General features: G+C 41.1%; 2 protein-coding genes across 3 annotated transcripts; both read left to right on the top strand.

The window, feature by feature from the left end:
* Positions 1 to 7,451: 7,451 nt before the first annotated feature.
* LOC129774073 (uncharacterized) lies at positions 7,452 to 12,776 on the top strand. The gene has a single exon (XM_055777771.1). It carries the CDS (start codon positions 7,452 to 7,454, stop codon positions 12,774 to 12,776), a length of 5,325 nt encoding a protein of 1,774 aa, XP_055633746.1.
* Positions 12,777 to 14,645: 1,869 nt separating this feature from the next.
* Positions 14,646 to 26,395, top strand: LOC129778355 (tropomyosin-1). 2 transcript variants are annotated; one of them, XM_055785220.1, is made up of 5 exons: positions 14,646 to 14,800; positions 22,936 to 23,370; positions 23,440 to 23,659; positions 23,732 to 23,909; positions 25,519 to 26,395. In XM_055785220.1, exons 2-5 carry the CDS (start codon positions 22,997 to 22,999, stop codon positions 25,599 to 25,601), a joined length of 855 nt encoding a protein of 284 aa, XP_055641195.1. In that variant the 5' UTR covers positions 14,646 to 14,800; positions 22,936 to 22,996; the 3' UTR covers positions 25,602 to 26,395. The 2 variants fall into 2 exon arrangements, with proteins under 2 accessions (XP_055641195.1, XP_055641194.1); XM_055785219.1 differs by lacking the exon at positions 25,519 to 26,395 and adding an exon at positions 24,469 to 24,701.

Below are 26,395 nucleotides of genomic sequence, written 5' to 3'. Positions count from 1 at the left end.
AGTTAGATAGAGATTTAGAGTTTCAAAAGAGTTAAACTAACAGATTTCTGGACAATAAAAATAATTACATTTAAAATAATCAAGGGTTCTGAACGATCACAGTCCTACGTCAAACTTCCGTCCGTGCCCCTAGGCTCAGACCCTTCTACTTTTTTTTTGCTACACCCTTATAACATATTTAGCAGAGGGTTTGGGGAGCTTAGGACACCCTGAATAGGTGTTAATGTATCTTTAACGTAAATGTGAACTGTTAATTACTGTCTCGTATTAGTATTAGATGGTTATTATGAGCCGATTAGTATTAATTCTCCAGCTTGTCGTATAATTTGCGGTTCGAAGTTATTGAGTGCATGACACACACTCTTCGCTAATCCTTTTTCTTAGGTTCCTATATTACTCGTTCTCGGTCAGACGAACCTCGGCATAACGACGCCCTCAGCCCATTGCTCAAACTTTATCCCGAACATGGCCCGTCACTAGCTGTTTTCCGTTAGTTGCGAACCATGTCCCTTATAAACTCGCCGTCGTACACGTCATAATCGATAAAGCCGAATGAACTGCAAAGTGTAAAGTCTCTTAGAAACAAAGAACCGAACCTCTTAACTACCGGATTAGGTAAGTTCTGCTTTCAGCAAATGAACCGATGCAGTTTTATTTAAGCTATGTTACTAACGCCAGTTTGTTGTGGAAACAGCAAATTTTAATCGTTGTTTCCACAACCGTTCGGCGTTCATCCATTAAAGTATGCGATAATTTGTTTCCAATTATTTTCTCCAAAACGCCGCCATTAAGCGGATCATGAGGAAGCATCAGAAAGAAGAGTTCTACACATTTTCCTACTTTGTAGCATGCGTCGAGCAGACTAACGTAATTGAGAACCCGATTGTAACAATTATGGACAGCACCATTTTTTTCCAATCCAAATGCAATTGAAAACATCCGTATCAAATAAGATAATACCGTCTGAAATTATCCGGTGTAAAGCAAATACAGTTTACGCGAGGATGTTTTGAGTTTTGTTATAAGATGCGTTTTGATGGAGAATTTAGAAGAGTACAGCTGTTCACCAAATCCGACATTTACCATTCAATCAACACTCAGCTTCAATTCATCCGAAAGAGAAATTGAGCATGTGAGGTAAGTGAACATCGTTAAGAAGCTTTGATTCCTGAAGGTAAAGGATACTATTGGGAAATCCTTGTAACCAACAATTAAATTGATGAGTTTTAACCATTAAGTTACAATCGTCATGAGCAATATGTGAGAACAACAATACACTCCAATCTAGGATATTTTTTTTTCTTTCAAGATAAGTTTGATTTTATGAATTTGAATATTTGGCGAGAATTTTAAACAGAGCTTCCAAGTACATGATTTGTATTTACAAAATTGCTGTTATAAATGCAGCACTGCACGGGGATCGACTGTTTCTGATTAAAATATTTGGCATGACGCTTTGCTTTTCGGAAAAATGTTTTTTTTTACAAGAAAGAAGGCATGTGACTCTCATTCGGCCATTACGGAACATGTTGTTATGTGAAATTTGCTGTCCCTACTCGTTCATTCTATACCATCAGAACAGATCAACAAATCACATCGTATCACAATCAAATTACGTCACATCATAAGAGAAATGGTGCTTGCGCCACATCGCAGTGGAAATGGCGCTCACGCCATTCCGTTTTCAAGCTATTACGAGGTAATTTTTTCACATTTCTGTAAAACTTTGCAATTGTTTGAAAGGATTTGGTATTTTGTATCGATCTATAACATAAAAAGAAAAATGTCATGGCGCTTGCGTCACTTTGCGAGATCACAGCAGACAAAGTGGGCTAATTGCGTTTGTATATACGTCTCTTATTTGCGTTCGAGATTGCAACACATTTTCCTCATCATTGTGTTGCAAAGACATGCTTCACTGCCTCATCACACTGCCTCATTTTACAGATCTTCAATACCTTGAATGTGGTATGAATCCGTAGACCTTCCGATAGTCTATATAGGTCATAGTAAGGGCCGGCTACCGACTATGACTGCGTCAACGATGGCCGAGTCTTTGTAGCAATGCATATCCTTCTTGCATCCTTTCTGCTTTTCTGCAAGGATGTTGTACTGCTCGTTGTGGTATCCTGAATTAGCGTGTAGCTCTGATGAGGGATGGTAAACAAATGAGAGTTCAGATTGATACGTCAAAAAGATAAAATATGAGTTATTGTTAGACGTATTTACATGAAAGATATATCGGTGTTTTACGGAATATCACATTGGCGATCCTGCCATGATTAAACGTGCATGGAGAAAGGCGTGTGTTTTCAAAAAGTTATCTCGTTTGTTGTGTTTTTCTGCCTCTGGTAAGTTATTTGAAAACAGCAATGATAGCGCTGGCTAGAGGACATTCGATGTTTCCTGGAAGTGCTGCTAGTATGACAGAAAACATGTTTTCAAATTTCTCAAACTATATGTTTGGCTATGTGAAAATGTCATAAAAGATAGAACAAGAAAATAAATATTATTGTCAAAACGAAGAATCTTGTGAACTGAACAGTTGAGTTGGATTTTACGTCAGATTATTTTTAGGATACAATAGTTGAGACGGGTAAAGCCCAAGCCCAGCTTCTAGTTATATTAAATACTATTAATGTACTATATTGAGTCGGGTTCAGCCCAAGACCAATATTTGATTGTATTTGCGCCAAGTTTCAGTTCAAGGCCAGAATCATTGCACGCAAAACAGTTGAGTCGGGTAAAGCCCAAGGCCAGCTTGTAGGAGTATCAAAATCTATAGTCTCACCATATTGAGTCGGGTTCAGCCCAAGGCCAATATTTGGTGAGATCTACGCCGAGTTCAGCTCAAGGCTAGAATAATTGCATGCGAAACAGTTGAGTCGGGTAAAGCCCAAGGCCAGCTTGTAGTAATAGCAGAATCTATAGATTCATTGTAATGAGTCGGGTTCAGCCCAAGGCCAATATTTGGTTAGAACTGCGCCGAGTTTAGCTCAAGGCCAGAATTATTGCACGTAAGTAAGTTAAGTCGGGTAAAGCACAAGGTCAGCTCGTAATCATTTCAAATTCTATTTATTCACATCACAATCAAGAAAACTAAGACAGTCAATTAGCCATTATCCAGCAACAAACAAAAAAATCTTAGACTCAGTTGAAAGTATCGATACGTTATTTTCCAAATTAAAACAATAAATAATCAACAGGACGAATGATAAAAAAAAGTATTTATTTTTTTCAATATCACGCTTCAGACATATTTCGTTTATTGATCGTTTTAGTGCTTCCGGAGGATGAGGAGGCATATCTAGCAACTGAATAAACAAACTTTGATGATACGAAAGATGCTGCGGTAACTTAGTTAACAAGAATACAAGAATTGGAAATACTCCTTTCGAAAGTCTGGGCATTGCATCTATTGATTAGATTACATTCTATTCTTATTATTGTTACTGTCGGGGGAAGATGTGGTATCCTGAATTAGAGTGTAGCTCTGATGAGGGATGGTAAACAAAAGAGAGTTCAGATTGATACGTCAAAAAGATAGAATATGAGTTATTGTTAGGCGTATTTACATGAAAGATATATCAGTGTTTTACGGAATATCACACTCGTATTCAGCAGAAATTTCGGCAGATATGGCGCTGCTTAGTACAGTTTAGATGGGCAAGTTATTGTATAGACCAATTTGATGGGTTTAATGTGCTGATTTTTTCCGGGAGGAGGGAGGTGATGCCAAGCATGGCGAGGTCATGAAGTTATGTGAACCACGTAGCCGCTATCTTATGCCTGGTTTTGTGGCAGAAGTTCTGGACACCATCGGGCCCATTGGTGCCTAGTCCCTCAGGTACCACTTCGCTTCGCGGGCATCGGACATATTAGACCAGAAGTTCGTCAAATCGATAAAATCTGACGAAATTTCGCTATAATCGGTCATCTCGTCACTTATGTGATTGTAGAACGCTGTTTCGTTATGTCTGAGCGCATTGACGGATCAGAGCAACGTTCTAAATGTATCTGTAGGACGCTCAATTACCAGTTACTTAGATCATTTTAGATCATTTAGGAAGCGGGTCCTTAGGATTTCGCATATCTAGCCAGATACCTTAATACGATGTAGCGACATTGTGATGGCTTCCAAGCTGGTGATATAGAAAGCGTTGTTTTCGACCACTATACGGATATTCATGGTTGACTTTCTTTTTCGGAATTCGAATCTTTCGTGCATTCAAATAGCTTATTGAGAATGAACTTCTCCAGTAGTTTTCCGAGTTCCTAGAAACGGGTTGCTAGTTTCTTTTCGTTCGGATGCTGTCAGTTCGATCAAAGATGGCGTCGAAACAACAAGCGCTCCCCGAGCGCGTGAAAGTCAAGGAAAAAAGTTTACAGTATACCACGTTCAGGACGAAATGGGCCGATGAGCATTGTTTACCGGATCCTGGCGATCTGGAACGTCGAGCGGAAGACCGGTAGTGGCCGTCCGGGGATGATCATGACGACAAAGAAGAAGGAATCTCTGAAAAAGCTGTTCGACGTGTTATTTTCTGCAGTTAAAGTCCCACATTCCCGGCAATGACCGGTCTTATAACAGCGACAAGGTGTCCACACCCCCCGGGGAGAGGTACAATTACAAGCATAAGTTTAAGAAGAAAGTTATGCTGTATATTGCAATCTCCGATAAAAGGATTTCGAAGCCCTGGTTTAACAAGCCGAACGGACTCGCCATCAACCAGAAGGTGTACCAGGAGGAGTGCCTGGAGTAGATTCTGGTTCCGTTCGTAGAGTAGCATCATTCTGAAGGGAAGTACGTCTTCTGGCCGGACAAGGCGTTTTCCCATACGACAAACTTGGCCCAGTGCCATCTGATCGAGGATTTTCTCGGTTCCCTCACTGCCCTGGTGTACAAGAATAATTGGTGGGCCACAGACACCAAGTAGCTGACCACGAGGATCCGTGATTGCATCCGGAAGATGGATGTCAGTGCCGTCTTGTGAGAGCATCTCCACCAAGCACGGTCCCTTTGCCAACAGTCACTGACTTCTTTTGAAGAACAACAGTTATGTTTTTAATACAAAATACTGAATTGCTTGAAATATTTATTTTTTATTTTTTACCTTATCACTATATCATATCAAGATATTTAATTTTTTTATTGAACACCCGTTACTCGATGGTCGCTCCTCATAAACTCTACACTTCATATTTTGCAAACGGTGACGTTGATTATGGATTCGCGATCGTTCTTAGGAAAAGTGCTGATGATATCCTCATTCGACAGCACGTGCTAATGGAAGTAGCATGTGCCATCGTCCGTTTATATGCAGGACATTTTCAAGCACCTCGTAACGTAACATGTTCGTATTTTCTTCACATGATACAATCAACCGTTCCAAAAAGTCACCACGACTGGATGAATGCGATGGTTGGTAAATGTTACTAACACAGGACGAGAGCCTCGCAGAAATAGAAGATAACTTAATGATGAGAAGATTTATGGGAAGTCGTACAAAAGCGTGGTATGTTATGCCAGTTTTTACAAATGAAAAATTGCTGCCAAGCATTCCACGAAGAATTAATATGGTTCTACATAATAAAAGTTATGCTATAAAATATTGATAATGAGTTACACAGTGTAATTTCTTAGTAAATTGTAGAGAAAGAATCCCCAAATAATTATAACTTACGTTACTTATCGAACAACATCGAGCAACCCTCGTATTTGCTGTTCTAATCCTTGGATAATGTAGCCGTTTAGTATAAATTAAACACAAGAATACACAACACTTACATGCATTGAATTAAAACTTAAATCTAGAATTAAATAAGTAAAAATTATAACTGTTCTACATACAACGGTACACAAAATTGAGTATCTCTTGTCACTACACTACCACAAATAATAGTTATAACATAGATAACACAAACGAAAAGGAAACACTTAGAAAGGCATGCAGGAACAGACTGAAATGAAACATTGCTACTAATATACACCAATAAAATTGCCGGCCAAGCTAGTAGCCAACCGATCTTGGACAAATATAGAAGTGTTGAAACTTTGTACCACAGTCGTAAAATACATTAAAGGCAATATTTTTTATACGAGAAAGGAAGTTTTTTCGGTAATTTACGGAATCTGGATTTTGTGATTCCGTACGTGAAATTAAGTGCAAAAGTTCTACGTATCAGATTTGGAGTTAGAAAGAAAACGGAGGGTTGTGAACGCGATAATTGGAGCGTGTAATTGCTGGATTGTGGATTCCTGCTTTCTCCCAGCCAACGAATCAAGGAGAAGGTAAACATTTTGTGGTGCCGTGACCAGGATCAGCGGCTGGAGAAGGTCATTGAAATCGGTGGGACATTGTTCGGAGGAATAATAGAGGCTGTAGGCCAACGGAGCAACGGATTTGCTGTTGTAAGGCTCATCGACTGAGGACTTCACTCTCTCCTGCAACAACGGAAAGCTTATACCATCATCATACGCTATTCGCCCTTCTGTCACACGGGAATAGTCGCGCAACAACGGATAGTAATCGTGACAGTAGTTGGAAAAAATAATACAAGGCCTATATTTCTCAGGCCACAGGTGAGTGGCTTTCCAATTTGTTCGCGCAAACTTTCTGGTGCTTTTGAGTTTTTTTTTTGTTGCATATAAACTTGAAACGATTGCCGCTTGTGACGTCACACGACTCCATATTACAACACTCGATAAGTCGTTCACTTGGAGAGGTTCATGAAACATTAATCGACTGGTGGTATACATACATCGCATTAAAAGCTGTATTCTACAAATCGCTGAAAGGACTGCATATTTCGAAGCCGATATTTGGAGTTACATAAAGATTTCGTTCCTGGATATTCAAGGCCAATTGTGGACTGGCCTCAGGTGAGTGCCTGTCCAATCAATCACAAACTTTGAGTGGTGCTATATGGTATCTTCATTGAACATTTTTTCGGTACATCGTTGGCTACTATCGGAGGGTCTTCGCATCCAGAACTAATTCGGTCAGCAGCAATTCCTGCTGACACTACGTGGCGGTACGATTCGGACTGGGAGGACAATTGCATCTACTGCATTTACTGGAAACAACTTGGAGTTGGATTTGATCAACGGCGGGAAAAGCGTGACGACATTCATCTCGCGTTCTACAACAACGGAAGGATACGTAAATTTTTACATTGGAGGACACTGTGCTGCAACACAGTCTGCACTGCTGGTTGCACTTTTCGGCATTTATTCGGAAACAATATATTTTCTTGGATTGCGACAACAACTATTTCACGTTTAACTACTGCACACTACTGCTGCATTTATTTCAATACAAGGCCTTGTAGAGACAGGGCTGTCCAACGATTTACGTGGTAGCTTGCAGTGCTTCTTGGTTGGTTTTCTTTCTACTTTTCGATCGTCATCGTTCATATTTCGGTTTGCTGTTCTGGTAGTGGTTGTGGTAATGACTGAGAAAAAAATAAAAGAAAGGGTCAAAAAGCGGGAGCGGATTATCGCTTCTTTAAAGCGACATGCTCAATTTCTAGAGGATTTTGATCCAAATACGCATACGGGGGAAGTCCAATCGAGGTTGGACAAAATTGAGGCAAAATTCGAAGAATTCGAGGAGGTGCAAGAGGATATCGCTGAGCTAGATGAAAGGGGTGCTTATGAGGAGGATTGCAATAAAGCTTATTCCGAATTCGAGAAGCTGTACTACGGGCTACGGGCTGCCTTGCAGGAAAAATTACCGAGGGAAACAGAGGTTCCAGATTTAAACAGTACTATCGGGAGGAATGGTCACACTGTAGGAGCACATACTGGAGTACGACTGCCGCAGATATCATTGCCGGAATTCAACGGCGACTACAAAGGGTGGTTGTCGTTCAAATCGACATACGTGTCGCTGATCCATGAGTCAGGGGAGCTCAGTGACGTTCAAAAGTTCCATTATCTCAAGTCAGCGTTGAAGGGGGAAGCAGCTAAACTCATCGAGTCACTCGCACTTACCAACGATAACTATCCCATCGCATGGGATACGATTACGAAGCGGTACTCTAATGAGTATCTGCTGAAGAAAAGGCATCTTCAAGCGCTAATGGAGTACCCAAAGGTAGAGAGGGGATCGTCATCGGCAATTCATACATTGGTCGATGAATTCGAACAGCGGCTAAAGATCCTGAAACAACTAGGAGAGAAGACGGAACATTGGGGTGCAATGATAGTGCACTGGATGTGTTCCAAATTGGACATGAAGACGCTCCAGTTATGGGAGGATCACGCGGCTTCAACAAAGGATCCGTCATTCACGATACTGGTGAATTTCCTAGAGAAGCGAACAAGGGTATTGGAAGCGGTTTCATCGAACGTCGAATTGAAAGGTCATTCGCTGCAGAGGGTGGAAGTTAGACGTCAGAGAGTAGTAGCTCATTCCGCTACCGACAATGAGAAGAATGGTTCAGTCTGCTGTTGTTGTGGGGACTCGCACTACTTGGGTCGATGTGGCAAGTTCAGTAGAATGACACTGAAAGAAAAATTGCAGTTCGTGAACGGCAAACGGTTGTGTAGCAACTGCTTAAAGTCTGGGCATTGGGTGCGTGATTGCAGTTCAAAATTCAGTTGTCGAGACTGTGGAAAGAAACACAATTCACTGATCCATCCAGGATTTCCTACGAGCAGTGGTAGTATCGGTAACAATGTTAACCCGCTTGGCAAATCGGAGAATAAACGAAACGACAATACGATAGCAACAAATTTAGCGACCAACGAGGATGAGTCTGAGAATGAGGAAGAGGGAATTGACGATCAAGGTACGGTTGGAGCATACAACGTAGGGACCAAAGGTGGTAATATCACTAGCGTATTTTTGTCTACCGTTGTTCTGGTCATACGGGATCAACACGGAGGGAAACATTTAGCCCGAGCATTGCTTGACAGCGGCTCGCAAGCAAACATTTTGAGTGAAAGACTCTGTCAGACACTCGGCCTGAAACGACGCACGATAAACGTACCAATTAGTGGAATTGGTCATTCCGAAACACGAGCAAGATTCTTGGTGACCACAACTATCAGTTCTAGGGTACAGGATTTCTCAATGGGCATGGAATTTCTGGTTCTTCAGAAGGTTACGTCAGAACTGCCATCGGCACACATACCGGTGGCACATTGGAGGATTCCAAATGGAATACAATTGGCTGATCCGAACTTCAATGTCAGTAATCGGATCGATATTTTGATTGGAGCGGAGCACTTCTATCGGTTCCTTTTCGAGAGTGGGATGAAACAGATTACATTAGGGCCAGGATTGCCGATGCTTATAAACTCCGTATTCGGTTGGATTGTAACGGGAAAGGTTTCAGATGCGCAGAGTAAGGTGGTTAATTGCTGTTTAGCGACAGCATCGGATAATTTGGAGATCCAACTACAGAAGTTTTGGGAAATCGAGAGCATCGAAGATCGACTGGCTTGGTCAAAAGAGGAGCAAGACAGCGAAGATCATTTTTCAACAACATTCAGTCGCACAAGGGACGGTCGGTACGTCGTACGTTTACCGAAGCAGGTCAATTTTGATCAACTTTTGGGTAACTCTCGCACTATGGCACTATCACGATTCAACAGGTTAGAAAAGCAATTGGAACGGAATCCGGAAATGCGTTTGCAGTACAATGCATTTATGCAAGATTATTTGGATCTCGGACACATGAGAGAGATAACTGAAGAGGAGATCCATGAGGAGACAGCGGCAACGAGTGCTAAAAGGGTATATTACCTACCGCACCATGCGGTATTTAAAGATTCCAGCACTACGACAAAGGTGCGCGTCGTATTTGATGGTTCGGCCAGCACGGATAGTTGTTATTCCCTGAACGACGCCCTTCTAAAGGGTCCTATAATTCAGGATGTGCTCCTCAGCCTGCTCCTTCGGTTTCGTAAATATGAAGTAGCACTTGTTGGTGACACGGAAAAAATGTACCGGCAAGTGCGTGTACACAATGATGACACCGGATTACAGCGCATCTTCTTCCGGTTCTCACCGGATGAACCTATACGAGTTTTTGAGTTGACAACAGTAACTTATGGGTTGACGCCCTCGTCATTTTTAGCGATTCGCGCTCTTCATCAACTTGCGGCGGATGAAGGAGCAAGATACCCAGAAGCTGCTAAAGCTATAATAAGAGATTTTTACGTGGATGATTATATTGGTGGAGCATCCAGCGTAGATGAAGCCATTCAGCTTCAAAATGACCTTGATACACTGATGAAAAAAGGTGGATTCACCTTACGCAAATGGTGTTCCAATAAGCCAGAAGTTCTAGCTGGCATCTCGGTCGAACATCTTGGGACTAATTTATCAGTTTCATTCGATATAAGTCCCGAGGAAAAGGTGAAAGCTCTGGGAATCACCTGGGAACCTTGGACGGACCAATTAAGGTTCTACTATTGCATCACAGCAAGCGAGCAGGCATGGACGAGAAGGAACATTCTATCGTCTATAGCCAAGCTTTTTGACCCGTTGGGACTTATCTCACCGGTGATTATTGTGGCAAAAATGCTGATGCAAGAGCTCGCTCTGCTCAACTCAGGATGGGACTTGCCTGTTCCTGTCGACATTGAAAGAAAGTGGAAGACGTTCCACTCCCAATTGGACAAAATTTCGGAGTTAAGGATTAATCGTTTCGCATTCGTATCCAAATGGGTTGATATTCAGTTTCATAGTTTTGCTGATGCTTCTACCCTAGCCTACGGTACGTGTTTATACGTACGGACGACAGATGAAGCCGGGAACGTTAGAATTGAATTGTTATCGTCCAAATCACGTGTCGCTCCGCTGAAACGACTGACGTTACTTCGTCTTGAACTTTGCGCCGCCAAAGAGGCTGCTCTGTTGCATTCGAAGGTAACTAAGGCTCTCTCATTGGAAAACGTACGCACGGTATTCTGGTCCGACAGTACAATTGTGCTACATTGGCTGAGAACTCCACCAAACTCATTACAAACGTTTGTGGCTAACAGAGTATCAATGATTCAAACCTACACCTACTCCCATTCTTGGCGACATGTAGCAGGAAAAGAAAACCCGGCTGACTTGGTATCGCGTGGAATGACTATCGACGATTTTCTGCAAAGCCAGTTGTGGAAGAATGGACCCCCATGGTTGCGAAATAACACAGACGTGTGGCCTAACTCAGCCGAAGACCACAACATTCCTGATGAACAGTTGGAACTTCGTAAGGTTGTTCACAAGGTCACAGTGGAAGAACCACCTGATGAGCTGTTCAGATTACGATCTTCATTACCTCCTCTACTACGAATTGTTGCTTATTGTCTTCGTTTTGCTCATCATTGTCGAAACCCGAACGATAGAAAGGATTCAATTATTCTGTTTCCTGATGAACTACAATTAGCGAAGATGGCGCTAACCCGCATCGCACAAGCCGAACGATTTCCAGACGAGATCAAATCTCTGCAACTACAACAACGAGTTGACCGGAAATCAAACCTCAAGAGATTATTTCCATTTCTCGACAATTACGGAATCCTCAGAGTTGGTGGACGTCTTCGTTTCTCTAATGAAAGTTATACGGCCAAGCATCCCGCTGTTTTACCGGATCATCATCCTTTCACGGATATGGTTATACAGTTCTTCCATTACCAAAACTTTCATAGCGGTCCACAGCTAACATTATCTGAAATACGTCAAGAGTTTTGGCCCGTACATGGTAAGCGTGTCGTCAACGTCGTCCTTCGAAAATGCATTCGCTGTTTCCGAACTAATCCAACGCCCATCCAGCAACCCATGGGACAGCTACCCGCTGGTCGCGTACGCCCAGGACGACCTTTCTTGATAACTGGCGTTGATTACTGTGGACCGTTTTATTTGAAGCCAGCACGTCGAAACGCAGCTCCAACAAAAGTATATATTGCGGTGTTCGTCTGCTTCACAACCAAGGCAATGCACCTTGAGATTGCTAGTGACTTGTCTACCAATAGTTTCATTTCGATCTTGCGCCGATTCATCGGCTACCGTGGAATGCCAGCCGAGATACATTCTGACAACGCCAAGAATTTCTCTGGAGCCCGTAATGAACTTAAAGAGCTACACGAAATGCTGAATAACCAGACTAGCTGTAATGCCATCTGCAACGAACTTTCTCAGAAAGGAATTGAGTGGAAGTTTATCCCACCTCGCGCTCCCAACTTCGGAGGATTATGGGAAGCTGCCGTTCGCTCCGTGAAAACTGCGTTGAAGAAAGAGATCGGTCTTCAACAGCTCAGTTACGATCACTTTACCACCCTCCTAGTTCAGATAACCGCTACTTTAAACTCACGGCCTTTGTCGCCCCTATCAGATGACCCCACGGAATTTGAAGCGCTAACCCCCGCGCATTTCCTGATTGGCTCAGCCATGAAAGCTTTGCCCGAACCCAATTTCATTTCAAAACCCACAAACCGACTTGACCACTACCAGCAAACTCAGCAAATGTTCCAGCGTTATTGGCAACGATGGAGCAAGCAATACCTCACGCAGCTGCAAGTGGCAACGAAGAACCTGCCAATGAACACCATCCAAATCGGAAGTATTGCCGTGCTACGAGAGGACAACCTGCCACCGCTTTGTTGGCCTCTAGCGAGGATCATTGGATTACATCCAGGTTTGGACGGAGTCGTTCGAGTGGTGACGGTGAAAACGGCGACAGGAGTATACAAACGTGCAGTCAATCGCATCTGTCCACTGCCTTTCGATGAGTATCAACGAACAAAGACGTCTACGGAACTGCCAACTATTTGAATTTGTAGAAATTAGCAACTGATGAACAGTGCAAATGAAATGTAATTATTGAAGCTAGTTCAAGGGGGCCGGTAATGTAGCCGTTTAGTATAAATTAAACACAAGAATACACAACACTTACATGCATTGAATTAAAACTTAAATCTAGAATTAAATAAGTAAAAATTATAACTGTTCTACATACAACGGTACACAAAATTGAGTATCTCTTGTCACTACACTACCACAAATAATAGTTATAACATAGATAACACAAACGAAAAGGAAACACTTAGAAAGGCATGCAGGAACAGACTGAAATGAAACATTGCTACTAATATACACCAATAAAATTGCCGGCCAAGCTAGTAGCCAACCGATCTTGGACAAATATAGAAGTGTTGAAACTTTGTACCACAGTCGTAAAATACATTAAAGGCAATATTTTTTATACGAGAAAGGAAGTTTTTTCGGTAATTTACGGAATCTGGATTTTGTGATTCCGTACGTGAAATTAAGTGCAAAAGTTCTACGTATCAGATTTGGAGTTAGAAAGAAAACGGAGGGTTGTGAACGCGATAATTGGAGCGTGTAATTGCTGGATTGTGGATTCCTGCTTTCTCCCAGCCAACGAATCAAGGAGAAGGTAAACAGATAACAAATATAAACCAGAAGGTTGGAGGATTTTTGATGGATCGTGCAAAACAAGGTAAGGTTATGTCAATCGTACACATTAAAAAGAACAGAATTCTGTTTGAGCAGATGCATAACCAAAGTTAATATTCAGGCTTGAAAGTCGTGTTATTGCATAATGAGAATCAGTGACATACGAAACCGTCCACAACTCAAAAGGTTGTGGACGGTTTCGTATGTCACTGATTATTTGTTCTATATTTTATTCTTTATTCTACATCTTGTCATCTACATTTCAACCGAAAATTTTACAATTCATTCAATCAAGAACGAAATAGACACATTTGTATCTGTCCCATTTTGAATGGTCTAATCTTCCGTCCGCAAGACTATTTATTGGACCCAAATTCGCAGAACTATACAAACTTCACTGAGAAATTAAATCATGCAGAAAAAAAGATCAAGGATGTGTGTTATTTGTCTGTGCACAAAAATGAAGTTCACGTTGACACGATGAATGAATTTTGGCAAACTTACAAAGGATGGGTTGCTGAATTACGTTTCATTTTTTATTCAACTTTCCAAGTTTGTAAAGATTCTTGACAAGTTTAGTGATGAGCGATTCTATCAAGAGATGAGATTGATTGGAATAAAACCCATGAATCGAATCATATTAATCGACTAAATGAAGGTGGTGACCTGTGATTCGATAGATCATTGAGGCCATTCGATCTTCGAAAGGAAATTACAGCGCTACCTTACATCAATCATCAAAATCTCTGCAGCACACACCGTGGACCAATTTCATAATTTCCACGGATCGAAGCAATATTTGCTTAGTGCACAGAGCGAAGAAGCCGAGCTCGCGAAAGGTTGGAAATTTATTTTCAAAATTAGAACAAAGCTCGTAGGCGATCGGCGACCCATCTCCGCGGCGTTTAGCCATAAAAAAAGTGAAAATTTTTCCTCCGGCACCGAGCGAGCGCGGAAAAAATTCCATTAAAATAGCAAAAACCATTCGGTTTCATTCGGAATTTTCGCCAAGAATTTCCCGAGCGTGTACGGCGGCACCATTCGGGGCGCCCCTGTGTGGGTGTACTCCGCCGAGGGGAAAATCGATTTTCCGCACGCATACACCGAAAAGCATGCGTTTCGGAGGGGAATCTCACGAGCGAGGGCACCGTTTTTTCGGGAGCTCAAAATAGATTTTTTTCACCTTTGGTGCTTCGGAAACGGTGACGTCATCACGGAAAGCCGATCATCTTGGCTATCATGGGTCCTTCGGCGGATCCGGCTGTGGATGTAGTGGTAGTGCCCGAACAAATTTAGGGTCAATCGGACGTTTTAACGTATTGCGCTACTCAGTGCTATCGTGTTTTTAGTCTTGCGAGGATTTGAGTGAAAGCGCTCAGGTTGGTTGTTTTCTTTGAAAAAGTTCGTAAAAAAGGCTAGATTTTTTTGTCCTGATTTTGGTACATTAGAAAAGGTTTCGATAGGCTAGGTTCGTTGGTAATGTTCAAGAATTCATGTACTGTTGAGTATTAGAAGCGTGAATTCAGGTTAAGTTTTCGAATTGGGTCACTCCAGGAAATTCCAGAAGAACCACGTCGACAGGTGGTGGATCGTGAAATTGTGTGACATTAGATAAATGAAGTCGAATTTAGGCAGTGAACCCTCAGGAAGAAATATTGAGTTTGAATATCAATTGTGCTGCAAGTAAAATGTGATAAGTTAAATATCTTTTGTTTCCGAGTTATTCGGTTGAGTAATATAGTTGTAATTTCAATCGTGAAAAGTTATAAATAGAAATTAGTTCGATGAAATGTTTAAAAATGTTCGAACATTCATCCGTATTGAGTAACGTTTGATGAAGCAATAACTGGCAAAAAGAACCCTGATGGATGGTGCAATTGTGTATCGCAGTTATGTGTGTATGTTCTGAAACACCTAAGCGTGCCGTGATAGAGAAGAGCCAATTGCGAATTGCGCCTGCGTGACGAGTTTGGTTGCGCATACGCACTCAGTCGGCTTTGGGGTTCAATGCCTACTTATGGTTCCGCAGTACCGACGTGAGAATCTCTACCTCTTCACAGTTAAGATCGGGTTCTAATTTTAGGAACAGTACGCGCAGATCGACGTTTGCGCGCCACTAATCGAGGCTGCCAAAAGCGATGAAGAGAGCAATCGGAATTTTGCGTGTAGAACATGACTGTCAAACCCACACTGACACATCTGCCATTCGAACAGCATTCGAAGCGCACACGCAACAATTTGAGTTGCAAAATAGAACATTTCACGATTTGGGCGTTTTCACAATTTCGTTCAGCCAGCAGAATTGGAACGATCTGTACCTACGCCTACACACATTGTTGTGGGGGTTTTCTCGCCTCTTCGAGGACTAAAATAGAACCAATGTATATCTTTCTTCACTGGAAGCTTCTTCGGGAGCGATTGCTTCGTCTGTAAACGAATATGGGAGACCACCTGTTGAATCAGAGCAGGGCGCCTGCGTGATGATTGAATTTTTCGTCGGACCATATTGTAGCTTATCATTACTATAAATATACTAAAAAATAACACCAAACTTTGTATAACCTACAGTTTGAATACATATTTATAAGCAAGGCCAGCTTCCGAAGTTATTTAGACGTTGTAGGGTTTTATTTATGTGGGTTGTTTTAGCATCAAAAATAGCATATGACTCATACGCTGGTCTATACTAGCAAATTGAATGCAATGTTTATTATACGATTTCAGAGAACTGTGTAGTAGAATATTTTCATATCTGGAAACAAATGTTCTTTCAATGCAAACCAGAAAATATCGTTTTTCCTTCATTTTAGTGGTATTGTTCAATTTGAAGTTACCTGATTATTCCTTGTAATATTTTTTTTCAACTGTACATCAACTTGTTAATTAAGGTGACTGTTCGACCTTATTTTGAACAGGTGATGTATATACAGACATCAAATTGAACCTACCCAATCCGACAATAGAATTGTTTGTTTTTGCGTAAAAAAATGGTTCGATCGATTCATCTGATTCTTTGAAGCTCGAACCTGCCACTGAATACGTTGTAGTCGCTCACTAATATTTTTAGGTCAATTTATTTTTTTTCAATCTAATCTTTTTATTTCAAGCGAATATATACAGGTTTGGCATACTTTTATACAGAGTGTTTTAGGCGCGTAGAATTTTAAATTAAAGTAGAACATAGAACATCCGAAAGACAATTTTTTCCCATCTTTTTAATATGCTGGCGGCTGGCGAGGAGAAAACAAATAAAAAGTCTAAAGGTGATAAATCGCATGACCAATTCACGCGTTCATTAGGCGAGTTGCTTCGTTTGCCGAAGGTTTTTTTTTCAGTAAATGTAGAATTGCATGTTCAAAAGAGTCTTCCCCACTAAACGGAGACTCTCTCGGGATGCAACGGCTTTCCTATAATGACACGAGGATTCTCTTCGCTCCGGATGCGACAGCTGAGAGCTTCATCGTATGACCAAATTTTCGTGTAAAGAACGCGATGAGTTTCTAGAATTAACTCTTTGTGGTCGTTTGTCTGCTATCAGCCACCACAGCAAGAAACCATGCCAATCTTATATCTTACACGACCAAGTGTCAGTTTATGCTTTTCCTAAACGAAGCTTGATGTCTAATGAACCTGTTCACGAATCAATATGGCGCTCCTATGCTCATCATCATCATCATTTAAAAAAAAAGGCGGGACCATCATCATCATTTAAAGTAATGGATAACGGTACTAAGTATCAAACAAAGTGGTCACTCACACAAAATAACGCACAGTGCGTTGAATGCATAAGAATGTGAGACAAAAAATCATAACAGAATTTAGCCATTGTAACACTTTGGTGTGATGGAAAAGATTGCTCATAAATATCAGAACTACTGATTGCATAAATGTCTCATGTTATTTGAATAATCGTATAAGTGTCTCAAGCGACAAAATCTTTGTTAATCTAAAGTGAAAACTTTTGATCATTTCGGATACACTTAATTCATTATTTGAGTAACTGGTTTGAATTATGTTGAAGTAGTTGTTTTTAAAGAGCAGAATAATCGTTTGCATAAGTGTCTTATGTCAAATAAACTTTGTTAAAATTGAAAAGTGCTGATCTTTTCGGATACACATTGACATCAATTATACATTTATTGCATTAATGGCAAAAGTGTATCACTGCTTTTTTAAGGAAAAATAATTCCGACCAGTACGATACTGATGCCCAAATTTAATACGACCGCAAAGGGTTAAATCATGAATTTCGTTAAAAAAAATCTGAAAAACTGCAGACGTTGTTCAGGTGTCAGCTTATCTATGATGAAATGGCGAATCAAACTAAACACAAAACGAATTCTAGCTGTCAAAATAGCGCTGGTACATTGACTATTTAGAACTTTATCTATACCTCCATGAAAAGCACCAGTAAGATTCGATAGTCAACCTTAAAAATTGATTCAATGAACAAGGATCTGTAATACTCGCGGCCATATAGACCGAACCAGAAAGTATGGGTACACTTCGAAGTAACTAAATTTAGCTTTTATTATGAAATGTTCTTTTTGATTTATTCTGGAACATCCAAGAAGGCGGACTTTTCCTCTAACTCTTCTGAAAGGTTCTGCACAAATAGTTTTTCAACGGAAGTGGACACTTTCTTGCTTTTTCCTGAACTGTTCCTTTTCCTTTACATGTTTCCTACAGTTTGCCTATAAAAATACCCATAAAAATTTCAGTGGGGCATGCTTATGGGGAGGTTTGGAGGATTCATGTGTTTGGGGACAACAATGACTTCATTGTCTTCGAACAAACTTACAAATCATGAGCAGCATTCTCTTTTGGGCATTTTAAACTTCCGTCGGGTTTGGCCGATGTACACAAGGATATATGCTGTGCAGGGAAGATTCCTGATTCTACTGCCAGCGGACTTTGAAGGACTTTTTTACTTCTTCTTCTTTCCGCCGGTTTCCTGAGCGACTGTCCTCATTCAGTACCCTCCTGTGAAAGTGCAGATATTTTGAAAATAAATAATTGAAAAATCACTGAAAATGACGAAACTAATGTAAACAAACGAACGCAACCAAACAGACGCACGGAGAGCGACTCTCGGTTGAATGCAATGAGGTATATATGAGATAGAGTAGTAGGAGTAGTAGGTAGTAGTCAATGAATTGTTGCTTAATTGTAAATATCACTTTTATTCGTCTCTTCCGTCGCGAAATCTTTCACACTGCCATATTTTACTTAAATTCAGTGGGAATTCCAAAAAATATATGTTTTTAATTGAGAAAAAGCTTTCTGAAAATCGCATTTTCAAATGAATATCGGAGACAATTGAATATAAACACGAATATCGACGTCACGATTTGAAAAGTAGTTATGGAAACTCAGCTATCACACACATTACGCTCACCAACTCCTTCATCTTCATCACCTATACTTTTTGCTCCTCATGGGGTTGAATAGTAATGTTTTCCAGTGTGTCCATCCTTTCTGGTGCGGTCTATATTCATGGCCTATCGATGTTATCAATGCTAGAACAAGAATCTGTAATATTCAGCTGACTGTAAATGTAAATGACAGCATATGCCTTGGTTCATGCCTTCGAGTGTCTGATGCTGAATGGAGTATTCACACCAATGTTACCTTTTCCGCACGAAAGGGATGCCGAACAACCGTCTGCTGACCCTCAGTAGCAGTCTGACGAAACATATTCCATGACACAAGCGAGTTGAATGTTTCATATGTTTACATAAGGCACCTAGCACTCCAGATTTCCCTCACACGAAAATGTAAAGTGTGATACCATCTTTACACTCTGGTACCTTTCATACGAATGATATTTATTATCTACGTGAGGTATGACACCACCTTCTCCACACTCTAGTATCTTTGCTACGTATTGTATTATACATACAATTTGGAGCATTGGTATCTTTTGGAGCTTACGCAGACTGCAAACTTCTTATCGGCCGATAGTTTGGTGAAGTTGACCTGCTAGTACAAATACCGACCCAACTGAATCGCTGTAATGTATGCATACCTTTCCGAACTGATTAAGAAGCCGACCAAAATATCGCCCGATAAAAGGTCTGCAGTCTGCGGGTAGTTTTATACGAACGGTATGGCCCATATTTTTTAGGATGTTAGGAAAGATCTACAAGCCTTATCTGGGACGGGTAAAGCTAGACATCGTGTGGAACCGAATCCTCTATTCCAGTGCAGCGCGAGTCTCCCCGGACCAACATCGAGGCGACCACTTCGGAGGCGTAGACCACAAACCGGTTCACAAAATAGCTTCCCAAAATACTGCGCAGAAATTTACATTTGTGGAGCGCAATGGCGATGACTTTCCAGCTGGCATTATTAAAAACGTTCTCAACGTTGATCGTCATCACTGCACAGTACTGGTTTTCCCTATGCTTCTGTTCTTCTCAGCTCCTTCGACTACTGTGCGAATGGCATCTACCGTAACTCTCCCTTTCCAAAAACCGAACTGTCTATCCGACAGTTCATGGGCTCCATCTATGCATTCCGTCAACCTGTTGAGTGTTCAGCAGGTATTTTGGTCTTTAGGATGCTGGGTCACCAAGCGTCATCCATGGTGACTGGTGTTTAGGTATTAGTACTAGTTTTTATATCTTTCATCGATTCGGGAGGTAGTACTCGTCTATGCACTTCTTCATTGTTGTTTTAACACATCAGGGAGTACCAGGACTGTCGCTTTTAGAGCCACATTAGGGAGTCATCTGGGCCAGACGCTTGGCTGAGTTTCAACTTGAGGGAAATCAGTGTTGAAAAATATCGAAACAACCCGAAACATAGGTGCTTTAACTCCAGGTTGGATATGTTGTTGAAGCCGGAAGCCTTCATGCTCTTTGAAGCTTTTATTATAGCATTCACCTCTTCAGCGGATATTCTCTGCTCGCATCTTGAATGAGCCCGATCTACTTCAGCCACAGTTTCCGCGACATCAGCTTCTCGGGAATGAGAATAGCCTGTGTGAACTACTAAAATGATGGTTCAGCTCATTAGCTTGCTCAGCATGGGCTATTAGGAGATTAGGACCCGAAGAACTTGGCATTACGAGTGGGATGAGTTAAGGTTTGGTCTTGAGGATTTTGGTTAAATTGAGGAAGAGTCGGATATGGGATAGGGGCTGCCTATTTTTTTACGAGAAAAAAACATTTTTTTGAGGTCGAAGATTCTAGTCTCGATCACTTTGGAATTTGTTTGTATTGTTATCAGTATCGAGAAGGCTACTCTAGGTCTCTGTATAATGTCTCTTACACAATACCCAGCGCTTTGTTGTTGTCTTTTGGGCACTGCGGATGGTCGAATTGACACTTCATCGTCGACTGTTCGTTGGCGGGCAGATTACCCGATGCGATGGTAATTTCTACGTTGTAGTCTCCTTGGATGCAAATGTTCGCCGAGAATTAGCTTTACCGGATATTGGTCGATGTTCAGGTCATGCACCACTATAGGTTGCTGAATCGTTTTATGTTTTATTGGTTAACAGACTTGAAGCCTAATGGTAGTCTTAGTATCTGAATTTTAGTTTAAATATTATTTCATAAATTTGCATTGTCTGTTATCTGAAGTCTAGGTCTACAAAAACATCAATAATTTGAGCTTAATACAATCATGTGACATGTTAAAATCAAACAAAGAGGCTACACGGTTGAAAATTCACTGCAAGTCAGTAATAGCACCGCAGTTCGTTCACCAGACGGAAAAATAGAAAAGTGTAGCATTCCAAAGCTACCTTGAGTGAGCCAGAATATTCGTCCTTTGCGGGATTCTTGATGTAAATGCGTCGGATATTACCATAGCAGGCAATGTTCCTACGCACTTCCAGAGTGTCTAGGTTGATGAGCTGACAGCGGATCTGCTAGTTAAGACTCTAGTATTGAGCGAACAAGCTCACTGTAATGAATATTGAAACAGTGAATGTCGGTGGAGGATTTCATCGTACGAAAGATAAAGCCTAATTGCTTCGATGCCTTGCTATCTGCGATGTGATTCTTGTATGTATGCTTCGTATCCAGAAGCGCATTAAGGTTTTAACGTACTTCGGGTGAGGTAGAACAACATTTGTAAGTCGGCAATCGAAGGAGAGATTCCGTTTCCTTGCAAACGATACGACTGAACATTTAATGGTATTTGAGATCACCCTATTCACCTCGCAAGTTCCTGAGACGTATTCTATTGCTTCATTCTCTGACTTTGATGCTTCTCAACACATTCCAATTCAGTTGACGATCGTAAATTTCACTACGACGCATCGTTTAATCCGTTCGGGTTACACTGTTCCGTTCAAGCCCTGGGCTTCAGCAAATCCCGACTAGGGCAGCCATAAACCCTTCAGAATCCGACGGCTCTAGAATGGTCCGTCCGAGGGAAGTAAGTGGTCTGCTCTTCGGTTTGGGATTTGCTCTGTTATTCTTACCAGTGTTTTCGAACTGATTCAATGTTAGGGCGTTGCGGATGTTGGACTCGGTTGATTGGGTTAGGCCTCGTGTGACTCGTCTGATTTGATCCTGATGGTTAACTTGATTTGAGATATAAATACGTCCTGCTTTGCTTCCGAAATTGACCTGTTTATTTCTTTGCTATCATGAACCTTTTGGATTGTCTAACTAAAATGAATTAACTTATTGAGCAACTATATAGATACACGATTCTTACTCTAGCTTAAAATTGAAAGGGAGAGAAAAGATCTACCTTTCCTACTCGGATAACCGAAACCGCATCGGTTATCTGCCTGCCTATTTGCTACATTAAATTCATCCCATGGTTTCCATCCTTCGTTAAAAAACTGGATTCGAAAAAACTGATTCGGAATCATCGCAAATTTTTGCAACGCACTACGCACTTTATCTACCTGTTTATGGAATATTAACTTGTATATCTAAATATACTAATTCATTGTAGAAACTTTGAAAACATAACCTATATTGTTTCTGGAGAGATTTTACTTATATCACTTAGATCATTGCTTACTGTTTTGTAAGTAGATTTCGATTACTAATGCTAGTTGCGTTTTGGTTGTTTTCGTAACAACCAGATTCGCGGCTGTGAACCGTTGCGTTGTTCCAAAATTTTGTTAGGAACACTTGAAGCGCTAACAAATTACTTCAAGGATTTGACGGATTCTGTTGACTCGTCGAATGAAGGAATGTTGAATCTTGGAATCTTGGAATCTGTTATTTTCAATCAAATTCAACTGAATTCGTCCCTGGAATAATGTTAAGTTTTAGATTATTTAACATAAATGAAAGTCCTCCATAAGTTATACATTAATTGGCAGTTTATTTCGGTTTTTTTTATTCTTGGTATTTCTTGCCACATAAACAAAAATTGTTTCTGTTGCCAATATTTTACATGCAGTGAGTCCCAGCCAATCAATATCGAATGTTGAATACTTTATGAGTATAGCAGTAGGGCTAGTAGGGAAGCTATAGGTTACAGGACAATTACATAAACTCAAGACGTACAAGTTCTCATTGTGCTTTTTTTATTCCAGCAACCACCGTTGTTTCAATTTTTTCGTGGACAAGCCGGGGTAAGAGTAAAATCCATTCACCATGGACGCGATCAAGAAGAAGATGCAGGCGATGAAGCTTGAGAAGGACAATGCTCAGGACAAGGCCGACACCTGCGAAAACCAGGCCAAGGAGGCCAACCTCCGCGCCGACAAGATCATGGAGGAGGTCGCTGAGCTGACCAAGCGTCTCTCCCAGGTCACCACCGATCACGAAACCTTCAAGTCCACCCTGGAGCAGGCCAACAAGGATCTCGAGGAGAAGGAAAAACTGCTGACCTCCACCGAGGCCAACGTTGCTGCTCTTACCCGCAAGGTCCAGCAGGTTGAGGAAGATCTGGAGAAGTCCGAGGAGCGCTCCGGTGCTGCTCTGTCCAAGCTGCTGGAGGCCACCCAGTCCGCTGATGAGAACAACCGGTAAGTTTGTTTCGTACCTTTTTGTGCGCCCTTGTCGTGAATTAAACAATGTGCGCTTTGTACCCACAGTATGTGCAAGGTGTTGGAGAACCGTTCCCAGCAGGACGAGGAACGTATGGATCAGTTGAGCAACCAGCTGAAGGAAGCCCGTCTGCTCGCTGAAGACGCTGACGGTAAGTCCGATGAAGTGTCCCGCAAGCTGGCCTTCGTTGAAGACGAATTGGAAGTCGCTGAGGACCGTGTGAAGTCCGGAGAAGCCAAGATCATGGAGTTGGAAGAAGAATTGAAGGTGCGGATATATCACTTGCGATAACTGCAGTCTCCCGAATTTTTAAATCTGACACGCAATTTCTGCAATTAGGTCGTTGGTAACTCGCTCAAATCCCTGGAAGTCTCCGAGGATAAGGCCAACCAGAGAGTCGAAGAATTCAAGCGTCAGCTGAAGACCCTCACCATCAAGCTGAAGGAGGCTGAAACTCGTGCCGAGAACGCCGAGAAGAACGTCAAGAAGCTCCAGAAGGAAGTCGACAGACTAGAAGGTAGGTTCAGTGAGGATTGGGAAAGCGATCACCTGCTGCCAGGAGTGTTTTCCGACACTCAGGCGGTTCGAAAAGTTTTCAATAGAAGGGATATAAGTAGATGGATTGTTGTAGCGCTACCCTTTCCACCCTACTACAGCATATAATACTACACACAATTGACATTAGCCATAGTGACTTCCGGCACTTCGGGTAGTCCCTCGGAACATTTAACGGAATGTTTGTTGCACACATTTCCTTTTAAAAACAAACACCATCGACATGTTTGAACGCGCGATTTGCAGGATTCCTCGTAGCTTACACAAATAATCAATACTTTGAAGCTGCTTACACTAGCAAGTTTTGCACACAAACCTATCTCAGCTTTTAGCGCTGTTTACAATATGGAAGGTACGACCGCATCGAGTTAAAGACAACTACAATCGCCACATGGTACACCACAAACATCCGTCCCACAACATTCGGCTAGTGTGGCTATTGCAGCCTAGCCCTGACCGAGCACCGTCTCCATCTGGATACTTTATAACCACGCGAACCTTTCTCTACCACCTCTTTCCAGACAAATTGATGAACGAGAAGGAGAAGTACAAGGCGATCTGCGACGACCTGGACTCCACCTTCGCCGAACTTACTGGATACTAATTTCACAAAAAAACAAACAGCTACTGCTACTACCATTACTGCTATTACTAGAAAACTACTTTTACCACCACCGGCTTGCCTTTTTTATATAAATACTGCAGCAAAACAACAGCTCAAATCCAGAAGATTCGGTTTGTTTTATCTCTTCTGTTTCTCGACGCGGTACAAAATCTAATTTCGCGAGGATTTCGTTTTCTACACGGTGTGATCGAAACGGAAATCCGTTTCATTGTTGTAATACCCGAAAATGTGATCCGCTGAGAAACGAAATTCAAATGTTGGTATACTATTGGACAAAAATGGTTGTTTACATGGTTTAGGTAGTTATGATTTCTGTTTTTTACAGTTCTGTTTCGTTAAATGTTTTGTTTTTTTTTCTGACAAGTTTGTATTGTCTCGTTTTGGAAACGTTCGATTACTGTTACTTGTTATTCGTACGACATTTTTCAAGAATTGTCTTCCATCCAAATGCCAATCGTCTACTGTGCGTTGTCTTTTCGTGATCCATCCATGCGACTTCCTGTGATTCATTTGTTGTGTCCTTCATTTTGAATAAATTACGTATGTCAGTTTCTAAACATCATTGTTTCCATGTTATCAGAATTTGTTTAAAAACGGATATCTGATACGTTCAAAAATTAGCACGTCGTCAAAACTTTGACGACACATCGTTTGATTTTATATATCTTTATATCTTTATATCTTTATAAGCTTTTGCAATAATCCCTGTTTGGCGTTTTGCTTCACCACAAATTACTAACTTTTTTCCCAGTTTCTTCAGATCCTACAGGATGATACATGTCTGTGAATCATTCGATTTGAATAATTTGTTCTTTGATCGTATTTTGGGGGTTTCCAGTGAACAGGAACTCTCCCATATATATTATTTGTTCTCGTTTTTGAAGTCACATCATATCCAACAACCTTTTAACATTTGTTTTCCATTTTCGTTCCTTCTCCTTCACAGACGAATTGGGCGTCAACAAGGACAGATACAAGTCCCTGGCCGACGAGATGGATTCCACCTTCGCCGAGTTGGCCGGATACTAGAAGCATCATCCCTACGAAAAGCGTTTTGTACTTTTACTGTCCAGCACTGTTTGATTTAGAACTTTTCCTCGTCCCGCAAAAGAACGGGACCGATTTTCGACCCGGTCGCACTATAACATCATCCTATCAAAACAAAATCTAAAACGCGAACGAAAGTGAGAGAAAGAGAGAGAAAAATAATTCAACGCCCCGAACTCCAAGATTCGAACATCATCAAGCTTAATAATTCATGTATTAACATAGGAAAGATTAGGAAATATTTCGTAGAATCATTTGAATCAGTAGGTAAGAGATCAAAAAATCGTTGCCATTGAGCACACAGAACACGTATTGTTGTTGTTGCAGTCACGGAACAGTTCATGAGAATAAGTAATCGTAATAATCTAATTATTTAATATAGTTTTATATTGTAACAAAAATAAGTTTGACTTCCCTTTTTTAGTAGAAAGATTTGTCATTATTGCCAGAGCGAATACAAGCAGCAGACGCATACGCAGAAATAGTGTTGGTGTTGATACGTTACGTAACATGATAGCGTCCAGAAAATTGAAAGGAAACATGTATTATTTCTATCTTTTAATAAAAAAATTCAATCAAAAATTCAGTCAAAAAGTAACACTCGATGGTAGTCTCTGCCCCGATTCGGCTCGTGTGTGGTCACGCATGCGAGGCACGAGTTTAACTAGAACACTCTATTTCTCTATTTTTAGAAGAAACAGGATGGAAACCTATTTATTGTAATGATAAGTTTTGATTTATTTTGTATAAATAAAAGTTACATTCTAGCTAAGTAA

The sequence above is a fragment of the Toxorhynchites rutilus genome, chromosome 3 (genome assembly GCF_029784135.1).
Source record: "Toxorhynchites rutilus septentrionalis strain SRP chromosome 3, ASM2978413v1, whole genome shotgun sequence".
Lineage (NCBI taxonomy): Eukaryota > Metazoa > Arthropoda > Insecta > Diptera > Culicidae > Toxorhynchites > Toxorhynchites rutilus.
This window is presented reverse-complemented; position numbering and strand designations above follow the sequence as displayed.